Source organism: Gopherus evgoodei, chromosome 1, assembly GCF_007399415.2.
Source record: "Gopherus evgoodei ecotype Sinaloan lineage chromosome 1, rGopEvg1_v1.p, whole genome shotgun sequence".
In the NCBI taxonomy this organism is placed as follows: Eukaryota; Metazoa; Chordata; order Testudines; family Testudinidae; genus Gopherus; species Gopherus evgoodei.
Genome location: NC_044322.1, coordinates 256111652 through 256125167, shown reverse-complemented (window position 1 = coordinate 256125167; position 13516 = coordinate 256111652). Strand labels below are relative to the sequence as shown.

Sequence of the window (13516 nt, the reverse complement as noted above, 5' to 3'; positions counted from 1 at the left end):
TAACTGGTAGTGCAGACAATATATATATATAATTTGCCTTCACTCAGAAAAGAGATTAAGAATAATTACATTCTTTAAAAGTCTGATAAACATTCCATTCCACATATGTAATATATGAATGGAATTGCTTTTACCAAAGAGGTGCCAAGGCTCAGAGAAGGCATGAAAGCCTGTTTTAAGGACCTTATATATACAAATAGAGCGTTGTGACTGTGATATCTATAAGAAAGAATGTCTAAGCGATCAATTGAATTTTAAAAAGGAACTTTCTCTACAATATATTGTTAATGTCTGAGCTGACAAGTGGTGTAAAAATCACAGATACCTGAATGCAATAAGTGCGAGTCACCTAGCAAGAAAGCAGTGGGTGACAGCATGGTGCAAGAAGCAAAGAAATAATTCCCATGGAAAAAAGAGAAGAACCATTACTAAAATACCTGAGTTCCTGGGCAGAAATGTAGGTGTAGAAAAAGAGGACGCATAACAGATGAAATGGAGTGGAACCAGTGGAAATGTGCAGGGAATATAAAGAAAAGGGTATTTGTCTAAAAAAAAAAAAAAAAAAAAAAAAAAAAGCAAAGGAATCGGGAAGATAACTGAAGCAGGGATAATTGAAGCCTATTTCATGGGATTGTGTATCCAAAAATGCATGCCAAACAGATTTGGACTGTTAGTGAAATCCTGTTACATTTGAAATTAATTCAGGAATAGAGGTGACAAAAATGAACTCCCTAAAGCTGAAGGTTTGATTTCCTATGGCAATTGTATTGCAGTTCTACATTCTTTTACGATGACATATTGAAAAGGATTCACGGGGCATCTCAAGGCCACAAATTACATCTAGTTGCTTTTGCTTTATTATTTTGCTATATAACAAAAATTATTTGGAACATAAATTTGCAACATTTTTTAGAACTGTTTTATTTTATATTAGTACATAGAGTCTTTCCCTATTTCCTTTTCAACTGATAGTCACAAATATAACTCTTTAACAACAGGTCATCGTGCTCCAGTACCTCAAATGTATTGTTTTATGTTGGTAAAGAATTTCACCTGCCACCCAAGGTACCTACAGAGACAGTCTGCAACTCTTCTGCCCTTTTCTAGGCACCGTTTTAGCTAAGTACTTAAGCATGTGCTTAATTTTAATTACTTCAATGAAGTCACTCACAAACTTTAAACTAAGCACATGCTTAAGTGCTTTGCTGAACTAGAGCCATGCCATTTGGTTACATATGGTCCAGTGGAAAAAACCTCTAGTTTTTCTTCTTCTATCCAGAATAGAGAGTCTCATCTTTGGAAGGTTCAGCTAGAACTTGTTCCCCAATAAGGGCAGTCAAATCAGATTGTGATGTCATTGAACCCAAATGTTAAGAACAAGAAGCATATAGTGGGGGGGGGAAAAGGGGAAGTATTTAAAACTAGAGTAATTTTAATGTATGTAACAATAACAGGGGCTTGAAAAATGAAATGGGCCAGGGAGCTAGTCCTGAAAATATTTCAGAGTAGCAGCCGTGTTAGTTTGCAGCCACAAAAAGGAGTACTTGTGCACCTTAGAGACTAACATTTATTTGAGCATAAGCTATTGTGGGCTACAGCCCACTTCAGCTGATGCATGTAGTGGAAAATACAGTAGGAAGATATATATATATATACACACACAAAGAAAACATGAAACAATGGGTGTTTACCATACACACTACAAGGAGAGTGATCAGTTAAGGTGAGCTGTTATCAGCAGGAGAGAAAAAGAGCTGCTTGGAGTGGTAATGAAAATGGCCCATTCCTAGCAATTGACAAGTAGATGTGAGAAACTGTGAAGGGCAGGAAACATGCATGGGGAAAGTTTTACTTTGTGTAATGACCCATCCACTCCCAATCTTTATTCAAGCCTAATTTAATGGAGTCTAAATTGCTAATTAAATGCAATTCAGCAGTCTCCCCTTGGAGGCCTGAAAAGAGGAGCCCTTTGTGCCGGCCTGATGACCATGGGAGTTGATTTGCCGCACGGACCCATTCTTTGACAACTGACGGACACCGCCGCGCGCGCGCCACTTTCCCCGCGCAGACACCCTGATTTCAGGGGGCGGGGCTAGGGACCACGAGGCGCGGAAAGCGGGGAGGGGAGGAGGGGCCTACTCTCCCAGCTCTAACGCAGAGCCCAGGCTCCTCACAGGGCAAAAGGGGCGGGGCCTAGGGAGCCCGTTCCCGCGACAATCCGGGCTGACCCCGCCTCTACTCCCAGCGTCCCTGGCGCTGCTCTTCCTAGCCAAGATGGCGGCGCCCACGGTGATGCGAGTCGGGTGCCGCCGGGCTGCGGGTCTTTGCGGAGGCCTGTCGCGGCGGATCCATCACCAGCCGCAGCGGGCTCCGGCCGCCAAGGGGCTGCTGGCGGCGCAGTGCGAGCGAGGCCTGTTCCAGGAGGTGTTCCCGGCGCAGCGCGCGGAGGAAGGGCTGCCCGCCCTGCTGGAGCCGGGCCAACCCCCGCAGACCGTTTACTGCGGCTTCGACGCCACGGCCGACTCGCTGCACGTCGGCCACCTGCTAACCGTCATGGGCCTGCTGCACTTTCAGCGCGCGGGGCACAACGTCATCGCCCTGGTAGGCGGCGCCACCGCCCGCCTGGGCGACCCGAGCGGCCGCACCAAGGAGCGCGAGCCGCTGTCGGAGGAGCTCGCGCGGGAGCACGCGCTGGGCCTGCGCGAGGGGCTGCAGAGGCTCTTCGACAACCACCGCCAGCTCTTCTGGCCCGCAGCGGGCGGCGCGCGGTTGGGCGAGGTGATGCTGCAGGACAACGCGTGGTGGCTGGGGCATGAGCCAGTGGTGGGCTTCCTGTGCGGGGTCGGAGGGTTCCTGCGCATGGGCACCCTGCTCAGCAGGCAGAGCTGCCAGGCTCGGCTCCGCAGCGCTGAGGGCATGAGCCTGGCCGAGTTCCTCTACCCGGCCCTGCAGGCCTACGACTTCCTGCACCTGCACCGACACCATGGCTGTCGCATCCAGCTCGGGGGAGCCGACCAGATGGGCAACATCATGTCCGGATATGAGCTTGTCACTAAGTACGGGCAGCAGGACAAGGGGGCAGCCGGGCTGCACCAGTGGGCTCTGGCTTAATCTCTCATAGGGATGGGCAGCCCCTGAGAGATGCTTCATCTCATCAGGATTGGCAAGCACTGAGGTGCCAGTGAGAGCTGCACCATGATGGCCATCAGCTTCATCTCTCATAGGGATGGCTGGCTCAGAGATGCTGGCACAGCCTGCCAGGTGCCATCATGGGCTATACCATGTGTCCAACCACTTCATCTTATTGGGCTGGGCAGCCCTTGATAGATGCCAGCATGAGCTGCATCACCATCGCTTCCGACTTCATCTCTCACAGAGATGGGCAGCCTCAGAGAGACCACATGTCCCAAATTGCCAGGAGCAGCAGAAGCACGGCTGACTGCTTCCTCTCATAGGGCTGGGCATTGGAAGCCCCTGAGGCCATGTCTACATCTAAAATTTTGCAGCGCTGGTTGTTACAGCTGTATTAGTACAGCTGTATAGGGCCAGCGCTGCAGAGTGGCCACACTTACAGCAACCAGCGCTGCAAGTGGTGTTAGATGTGGCCACACTGCAGCGCTGTTGGGCGGCTTCAAGGGGGGTTCCGGGAACGCGAGAGCAAACCGGGAAAGGAGACCAGCTTCGCCGCGGTTTGCTCTCGCGTTCCCGGAGCCACCCAGCAAACCGCAGGGAAGGAGACCTGCTTGCTCGGGGTTCCGGGAACGAGAGAGCAAACCGGGAAAGGAGACCAGCTTGATTACCAGAGGCTTCCTCCTTCCACGGAGGTCAAGAAAAGCGCTGGTAAGTGTCTACATTGGATTACCAGCGCTGGATCACCAGCGCTGCATCCTCTACACCTGAGACAAAACGGGAGTACGGCCAGCGCTGCAAACAGGGAGTTGCAGCACTGGTGGTGCCCTGCAGATGTGTACACCTTCAAAGTTGCAGCGCTGTAACTCCCTCACCAGCGCTGCAACTTTCTGATGTAGACAAGCCCTGAGAGATGATGGTTCTAACCTGCTAGGTGTCATCTTGTGCTGAGTGGCCTGAGGCACCTAGCAGGTTGGAACCTGTCCTCTAAGGGTTGGTCTACACTGGGCGGGGGGAATTGATCTAAGATAAGCAACTTCAGCTACGCTATTCACGTAGCTGAAGTTGAAGTATCTTAGTTCTACTTACCTGGTCATCCTCATGGCGCAAGTCGACTGCCACGGTGTCCCTGTCGACTCCGCTTACTCCTCCTGCCGAGGTGGAATACAGGCATCGATTCGTGGATCGATTTATCTTGTCTAGACAGAACATGATAAATTGATCCCCAGTAGATTGATTACTACCTGCTGATCTGTGGGTATTGTAGATGTGACCTAAAAGCAAGGAGGCGGCTATCCCAAGTTCAAGCCTCTTGCTTCACACATGCTAATCCACAAGTGTGACAGTGATGAGGATGATATTAAAGCACTGGAGGGGTCAAACTTTTTCCTTTGTTTCTCAAATAATGGAAGGAACGCAGGATGGCCAAGTTCAAGTATTCAAAAATAATGAGTCAGGCCTCAAATAGTTTATATTGGCTTAAAAAAAAAAAAGCAGGTATTATTTGTCTTCTGAATTTTCAGCCTTTAGGAACACAAAGATCATGCGTTCAAGCTTTTCCTCCTAAGCAGGAGGGCTAGACATTTTTATTTTTTAAATGAAAACTGAGAGTCTCACACTCATTTGTCTCCAGCATCTGGGGCTTTAAATAAAATATCAGATATGAAACTTGATAAAATTGTAAGGAGTGGTAATGCTAAAGTGGTCAATATTTTCCAAAATTTCAACAAGTTTTCCACCAAATGAAAAATGACACTTTTTTTAGCAGGGCTTTGGAGCTGTACTCCAGTTCCACTCCAGCTCCAGGCAAAAACCTTCAGCTCCATTGCTCCAGAGCTGCTCTGCACTCCAGTTCTGGGCTCCGCTCCAAAGCCCTGTTTTTTAACATCTCTAATATATAAGTAGACACAGCTCTTGGGTGCCTGGGTGACAGTACAATCTTCCATTGTCAGGTTGCCTGAGGTATAGCAACTTTGAGGGAGCAGCACTGAAATGCTTGCTCAGACTTTTTTTTTTTTAATTATTATTAAAGTTACAATCCATAAAAAAAGACCAGGGGACACTTACGTTCAGTAATTGCAGTCTGCATCATGGCAACAACTAGTCTGTTAAGAAGATGCCTCTAAACATTTCTGACTGTCTCCAAGGTATAAGACTGTTTGTGAGATTTATAGCAGCATCTACTGCAATAGATAAGTGGAAGTGGAGGAGAAAAGGCGGCTGAAAAATGCTTTTAAGGAGCAACTGCAGGTACCAATGGTGGTGGGGGGGTGTTGTTGTACTAATAAGTGAAATACAAACAGAGTGCTAGGTCTAGCCTGTCTTGGTAGTTGAAATGGAAATTAAGCACTTCTCAAAAAGCTAGACAACATTCAAAGTTATTATGCAAGTTATGTTGAACATAGAACAACATCTACAAGACATTATACATCAAAATTGACATTCAGTGCATCCTAATACAGTATTCTGAACCAGATGCTTCAGAAGAACCTGCCAAAAACCCTGTTATGAATAACCTGCCAACAGACGAAGTTTCTTCCTAACCTCTTATTAGCTGCTAGTTGTCTTATACCCTGAAACTTGGGTTTACATATCACGTCTAATTTTTTAAAAACCTAAGTGGATAGTCTCATTATTACATATAAATGTAGCTTATTTTGTATCCCACCAATATTGTTGCCTCAAACATTTAGTGGCAATGAGTTCACAAGACACACATTTTAACAATGTATTTTAGTATAATCTAATTACTTTGTGAAAGGCTTATAAGCAGCTCAGAACCACCAGTAGTTTCAAGTACAAGTTATATTTAAGCTTACCAAGCAATGTGATCTTAATGCAGTTTGGTTTTTTCCCCACAGAGTGACGGGAGAAGATGTGTTTGGAATCACTGTGCCTCTTATTACCAGTACCACTGGAGATAAATTGGGAAAGTCTGCTGGTAATGCAGTTTGGCTAAACAGAGATAAGACCTCTCCATTTGAGCTGTATCAGTTTTTTGTTAGACAGCCAGATAGCACCGTTGAAAGGCAAGTAGTTCTTCTTAAACCTCACTTTTCACAAAATTTGCTCCAGAAAACTATATATAACAGCAACACTGAAAATGTGCCTGTGTTTTATACCGATAGATACAGTATGAGATCATGCAGTATGATGAATTTCCACTATCATCATGCCAGTTTTTCTTTTGAAAATGAGTCTTTATTGGTTAAATAACATACATCAGATTAATAAATGTACATGACATTAGCACTTCATTTATTCACACATACCGGTAGACGCATCACAAGTTAGCATCAGAAAAGTGGCCCGTTGAGTTTTAAGTGGCATGAAAGTGTATGAGTGTGCAGTTGAGGAAATAATCTACAAAAGATATGGTTAGTCCTAACTTTGCAAACAGAAATAAAGGTTTGGAAAAAGTAGAATATCTAAAATCTGGATATTTTAAAATTAAAAAAAATCATTTTAACATGGGGAATTAAATTTGCATGAGAGAGAGAGAAAGGAAGTCTAGTATACAGACCGCTGTAGAGATAAAATAATTCCCTCTCTGCCCTTAGGTACCTGAAACTCTTCACTTTCCTTCCTCTTCCGGAGATTGAGCACATGATGGAAATGCATGCCAAAGAACCTGAAAAGTGGGGACCTCAGAAACGACTTGCTGCAGAAGTAACTAAGCTTGTTCATGGAAAAGAAGGTCTGGAATCTGCTAAAAGGTAAAATTTGACTAATTTATCTGTCCAATTTCAGGCTTATTTAGGAGGAGTGTTCTTCATGACCAGAAAGAAATACTGTGTGGTTAGTTCATGAATAGGGCTCCGTGTCTGTCACGGATTTCGTGACTTCCTGCAACCCTGTGACTTCTGCAGCTGCCACATCTCGGTGGCTCCCAGCAGCGGTCCCGACACAGATGGAGCAGCGGCTGGCCCCCCAAGGTGCTTCCCACCCCCTGGCAGATGGTGCCGCGGGCCCTCATGACTCTGTCCTCTCTCTCAAGATTTATGGGGTATGTATGGTATAGGCCATGACATTTTGTTACCCGTGACCTGTCCATGACTTTTACTAAAAATACCTGTGATTAAATAGGAGCCTTATTCATGAACAGTTGAGTGGGGGAAGGGAGGGCAACAAAATGTCATGTAATTCTGCCGCTACTGTTATCCTTGAGTGGCATTGACAAGGTTTTATGGGTTTCAGTTCAGTCTTTTTTTTCTTAATATATATATATTATATAATATGCAGGAAGGTAGGCTACTCTAGTAAAAAGATGAGTTTGGGGAGAAAGTCTTAAAACAGGAGAACCCTAACTTAGTTAACCATATTTGTTTTTAGATGTACAAAAGCACTGTATTACAGCAATGTGGAGGCACTGGAGGCTATGTCTGACCAAGAATTACAGGAACTTTTCAGAGAAGCTCCATTTGCTGAATTGTTGCTTGAACCTGGAATGAGTGTACTTGACTTGTGTCACAAAGCAAATGCCATTCCAGATGGACCTAGTGGGTATGTTCCTCCTTTAATACTTCTTTGTTTATATGAGCTACATTTGTACATTTTCCAGGAATTCACTTCTAACAGAAGGTCTGCTTTGTTCAGTCCTCAGTTATATCAAAACAACTAATAGTCATCCATCTGAGAAATCAATTAGTGAGGTGTTGATGATCTACCTACCAATACTACAAACTCAGGTGGGAGAAAGGCATAGGTGTAGAACACACTAGATTGATTTATAAGTTAAGGTGAAGTTATTAGATAGGTCTCAACTGTGCTGCTAAAATATCTTCTCACTATTGATCCAAGTTGTAGAATGTTGCTATCTGCTACATTTCATTAAGTAACTAAGTCTGGCATGCTTGTTTGTTCTGGTGCACAGTAAAAAGTTCTAAAAGAATGACACATGAATTCCAAATGCACTAAAAAGTAAAAAAGCTATCAAGAGTATTGATTGGCTAGAGCAAAATATTGAAATAAGTGAATTTATTGCTGGTGCAATGCACCAAATTAAGAGCCATGAATAAAAAAGGACAAATAAGAACAGCCATACGGGGTTGAACCAATGGTCCATTTAGCCCCAGTATCCTGTTTTCCGACAGTGACCAATGCCAGGTGTTTCAGAGGGAATGAACAGAACAGGCAGTCAAGTGCCCCATCCCTTGTTGGCCATTCCAAGCTTCTGACAAAGGCTAGACAAACAGGAACACCATCCCTGCCCATCTGGCTAATAGCTATTGATGGACCTATCCTCCATGAATTATCTTGTTTTTTTGAACCCTGTTATAGTCTTGGCGTTCACAACATCTTCTGGCAAGATGTTCCACAGGTTGACTGTGTATTGTGTGAAGGAATACTTCCATTTGTTTGTTTTAAACGTGCTGCCTATTAATTTCATTTGATCCCTAGTTCTTGTGTTATGAGGAGTAAATAGCACTTCCTTGTTCAGTTTTTCCATACTTGTCATAATTTTATAGACCTTTATCATATTCCCCCTTAGTCATTTTTTCCAAGCTGAAAAGTCGCAGTCTAATTAATCGCTCCTCATATGGAAGCCGTTCCATACCCCTAATAATTTGTTGCCCTTTTCTGTACCTTTTTCAATTTCAATAGACCTTTTTGAGATGGGGCCACCAGATCTGTATGCAGTATTCAAGATGTGGGCATACCATAGATTTATATAGATACTTTGTCATGCTATCATATTGCCTCTATCCTTTCCTAATGATTTCCAACATCCTCTGAGCTTTTTTGACTGCTGCTGCGTATTGAGTGGGTGTTTTTAGAGAACTATCCACAATGATTCAGAGATCTTTCCTGAGTGGTAATAGCTAATTTAGACCCTGTCATTTTATATGTATAGTTCTATATGTATGTAAAGACAGCAGTAGAGTCAGTTTCCTCCTTTAACTCACCTCTCAACAAAGGCATCAAATTGCTAGAGGGGGGGGAGTGGTGTATCCTTTAGGAATGTGACTGATACCAGTTACAGTGTTGACCTGAAATGAACCTGAATGAGTGACCTAGAGGCAAATGGTTTCATACTCCAGTATGAACTGCTCAAGTTGTCCAGTCTCCCACACCAAAATTAACAGTAATTTTTTTCTAAACGGAATGTATGAGAGTTAGCAACAATCAATCAGTTTCATCGTGCAATTACTGTTTTGTTTCAAGGTACCGGAAGATTACAGATGGTGGAGTCTCTGTAAACTACATTCAAGTAACTAATCCTGAAACTGTTCTTGTTATTGGGCAACATATCCTCAAGAATGGAGTGTCACTACTTAAGATTGGAAAGAAAAACTTCTACATTATAAAATGGCTGCAGTTATGACAAAAGGAAATACCTAATTAAAATAAGATACAGCTTCACACTAAATTTCCCAAAGCCTCTATCTTAGGGTTCTATATTGTGCATATTGCACATCTCACAACAGTGTATTGTTTGTCTCATTCTTCTCACAATGTGAGATTCTACCTAACACATGTGGTTCAAATAAAAGCAGCTACATTTATGAAGATGGATAATTTTGTATTTGTTTTAATTTTGACAGAGTTTATAAATCTGAGAGGTTTGCTACATACTAGAGTCATGGAGTGAAGAATACAGTAAAGAAACTCAGAGCAAAATATTCCATCTAGTGTACGCCAGAATTCCTTTAGGGATAGAGCAATTGTCATTCCCATAATCAGTCCTCCAAAATAGAATTCTCAATGCAATAAATGTCCCAGAAGGCAGTCTACTCATTTGCCATCAGGGTTACAAAAAACTAATTTATTCCCTGCCCCCTCCAGAAAAGACATGTTTTGTGCTCTAGTTTGAGACTTTCATGTTTTTGAATAGTAACAGAATTTGAAAGTTTAAACACGGGGCTCTCATTTCAACCAGTGCAAATCAACTTTTATCCAAAAAGGTGAGCTGTGGAGAGATGACAGTTAATGTTTCCTGAGGAGCAGAACAGTAAGTTACAGAAATGTTTAGAAGCTAAACTCATGGAGGCTTTAGTGACTGGAGGAAGAGGTGTGAGTAAAGGATAGAATGAAATAACAGATGTTGGATTTGCTTAAATGTCTTGCTTTACCCCCTGCAACTCCTAGGCCTTCTAGCCTCTTGTATAGGAGTTAACCCACTGGAGAAATAAGACGGTTACTCACTTTTGTAACTGTTGTTCTTTGAGATGTATTGCTCATATCCATTCCAATTAGGTGTGCGTGCACCCAATGCACGTTCGTCGGAAGATTTTTACCCTAGCAACACTCAGGTCAGCTGGAGTGGCGCTGTTATGGCGCCGGATATATACCCCTGTCGACCCAACGGCCCTTCAGTTCCTTCTTGCCAGCTACTCTGACAGAGGGGAAGGAGGGCGGGTTTAGAATGTATATGAGCAACACATCTTGAAGAACAACAGTTACAAAGGTGAGTAACCGTCTTTTCTTCTTCGAGTGTTTGCTCATATCAATTCCAATTAGGTGAGTCCCAAGCCTTATCTAGGCAGTGGGGTTGGAGTGAGATGTTGTAGAATGCAAAACTGCTGAGCCAAAAGCTGCATCATCTCTGGACTGTTGAACCAATGCATAATCTGTGAGGCAAAGGTGTGAATCGATGATCAGGTAGCTGCCTGACATATTTCCTGGATGGGAACACAGGCCAGGAAGGCAGCAGATGAAGCTTGAGCCCGAGTAGAATGGGCAGTGGGCTGGCTAGCCAGAACGCGAGCCAAATCAAAGCAGGCACGGATGCAAGACGTCACCCAAGATAAAATTCACTGGGAGTAAACCTGCAGGCCCTTCAGCCGGTCTGCCACTGCTACAAAGAGCTGAGACGACTTTCGAAAGGGTTTTGTTTTTTCGATATACAGGGCGCGAGCCCTACGGATGTCTAGGGAGTGCAGCTGCTGTTCCCGACGCAATGAGTGCGGCTTCGGGAAGAAGGCCAGAAGGAAGATGTCTTGATTGACATGAAAGGCAGACACCACCTTAGAACGGAAGGTGGGGTGTGGTCACAGCTATACCTTGTCCTTATGAAACAGCATATAGGGGGGTCTGCTGTCAGGGCCCGAAGCTCAGATACTCGCCTTGCCCAAGTAATAGCGATGAGGAAAGCCATCTTCCAAGAGAGGTACAGCAGTGAGCAGGTGGCTAGCGGTTCAAAAGGAGGACCCATAAGCTTGGCTAGAACCAGACTGAGGTCCCAGGTAGGGGTAGGGCATCTAACCTGCAGGTACAAATGTTCTAAACCCTTGAGGAACCTCGAAATCATGGGGTGAGAGAAGACTGATCACCTGTCCTCCCCTGGGTGGGAGGCGGAGATGGCTGCCAGATGTACTTTTAAGGAAGAGACCGCTAGACCGTGTTCTTTCAGGGACCAGAGGTAGTGCAGGACAGTAGGAACTGGTACCTGTGTGTGGACAGTTACGTTGAGCACACCAGCAGGAGAAACACTTCCACTTGGCCAGATATGTCAACTTAGTGGAAGGCTTCCTACTGCCCAAGAGTACCTGTTGGACCGAGACAGAGCAACGTAACTCGAATTGGCTTAACCACGCAGCTACCATGCTGTGAGGTGAAGAGACTGTAGGTCTGGATGGTGAAGTCTGCCTAAGTCCTGAGTTATGAGATCCAGCCAGAGTGGTAGGGAAATTGGGTCTGCCACTGAGAGGTCGAACAACATGGTGTACCAACCACTGCTGCCTCGGCCACGCTGGAGTGATCATGATCAGGTGGGCGCTGTCCCTGCGGAGCTTGAGAAGGACCCTGTGGAACAGCAGGAATGGTGGAAAGGCATAGAGTAGACGGTTGGTCCACGGTATCAGGAATGTGTCTGAGAGGGAGTCTGGGGAGCGTCCCTGGAGGAGCAGAACACATGGCATTTCCTGTTCTCGTGAGAGGTGAAGAGGTCTTTGTGAGGAAAAACCCCACTTCCGGAAAACAGAATGGATGACGTCCGGACGAATCGACCACTCATGAGACAGGAAGGATCTGCTGAGATGATCTGCCAGAGTGGCCTGAACTCCTGGGAGAAAGGACGCTCCAGACTGAGCGAGTGGGCTATGCTAAAGTCCCAGAACTGAATGGCTTCCTGACAAAGGAGGGAGGAGCGTGCGCTGCCCTGTTTGTTTATGTAAAACATGGCCGTTGTGTTGTCTGTGAACACTGATACACGACGGCCTTGGAGATGCTCTCAGAACACCTGGCACGCTAGATGAACTGCCCTCAGCTTCCGCACATTGAGGTGCAAGGTTAGTTCTTGAGCTGACCAGAGCCCTTGAGTGCGAAGGCCCTCGAGGTGGGCACCCCAACCCAGAGATGACGCTTCTGTGGTTAGGGCCATCGAAGGTTGCGGTGGGTGGAATGGCATCCCTGCACAAACTAGGGTGGGAGTCAGCTACCAGTTTAGAGAGCCTAAAACATTTAGGGGAACAGTGAGTATCGAGTCCAGGCTGTCCCGGCCCAGCCAGTATACTGAGGCAAGCCAAGTTTGAAATGGATGGAGGCATGGCCTGGTGTGTTTGGTCACGAAGGTGCAGGTGGCCATGTGACAGAGTAGGCTGAGATAAGCGCGAGCCGATGTCGTTGGGAAGGTTTGGAGGCCTTGAATAATTGTAGCCATTGCCTGAAAACGAAGCTGCAGCAGGCAGGCTCTGGCCAGAGTGGAGTCCAGAATCGCCCCAATGAAGTCTATTCTCTGCGTGAGTATCAGAGTAGACTTCTCTATGTTGATCATCAGGCCTAGGCTCCTGAAGAAGTCTTTTATGATGTACAGGTGATGTCTCACTTATGACTCGGAGGTCCCTCGAATGAGCCAATTGTCGAAATACTGGTAAACGTGCACTCAACGACACCGGAGGGAGGCCGCGACTACTGCCATGCATTTTGTGAATACTTGCGGAGCCGTAGAAAGGCCAAATGGAAGGACCATGAACTGAAAATGTTGATGGTTGACCAAAAAACAGAGGTACTGTCTGTGTGGTGGGTAAATCGTGATCTGGAAATACACGTCCTTCATATTGAGGGAGGCGTACCAGTCTCCGGGATCCAAAGATAGGATAATAGTCCCCAGGGATACCATGCGGAACTTCAACTTTATCATGAATTTGTTGAGTCCTCGCAGGTCTAGGATCAGTCGTAGACCTCCCTTTGCCTTAGGGATTAGGAAGTATCAGGAATAAAACCCCTTGCCCCTCAGGTCTTTTGGAACCTCCTCTATGGCTCCAAAGGTTAGGAGTGACTGGACCTCTTGTAAGAGGAATTGCTTGTGAGAGGGGTCCCTGAAGAGGGATGAGGAGGGAGGGTGGGGTTGAAACAAACTGAAGGTGGTATCCCAACTCCACCGTGCGCAGGACCCAACGATCCGAAGTTAGGTGGGACAACACAGGGAGGAAATGGGAGAGGCAGT

At 45.5% G+C, this 13516-nt stretch overlaps 1 protein-coding gene across 1 annotated transcript; it reads left to right on the top strand.

Annotated features, from left to right (window-relative positions):
• Nucleotides 1-2259: 2259 nt before the first annotated feature.
• YARS2 (tyrosyl-tRNA synthetase 2) lies at nt 2260-9639 on the top strand. Its single transcript, XM_030543681.1, has 5 exons — nt 2260-3056; nt 5991-6158; nt 6690-6845; nt 7462-7632; nt 9295-9639. The coding sequence occupies exons 1-5, from the start codon at nt 2275-2277 to the stop codon at nt 9452-9454; spliced, it is 1437 nt and encodes a 478-aa protein (XP_030399541.1). The 5' UTR covers nt 2260-2274; the 3' UTR covers nt 9455-9639.
• The last annotated feature ends 3877 nt before the right edge of the window (nt 9640-13516 follow it).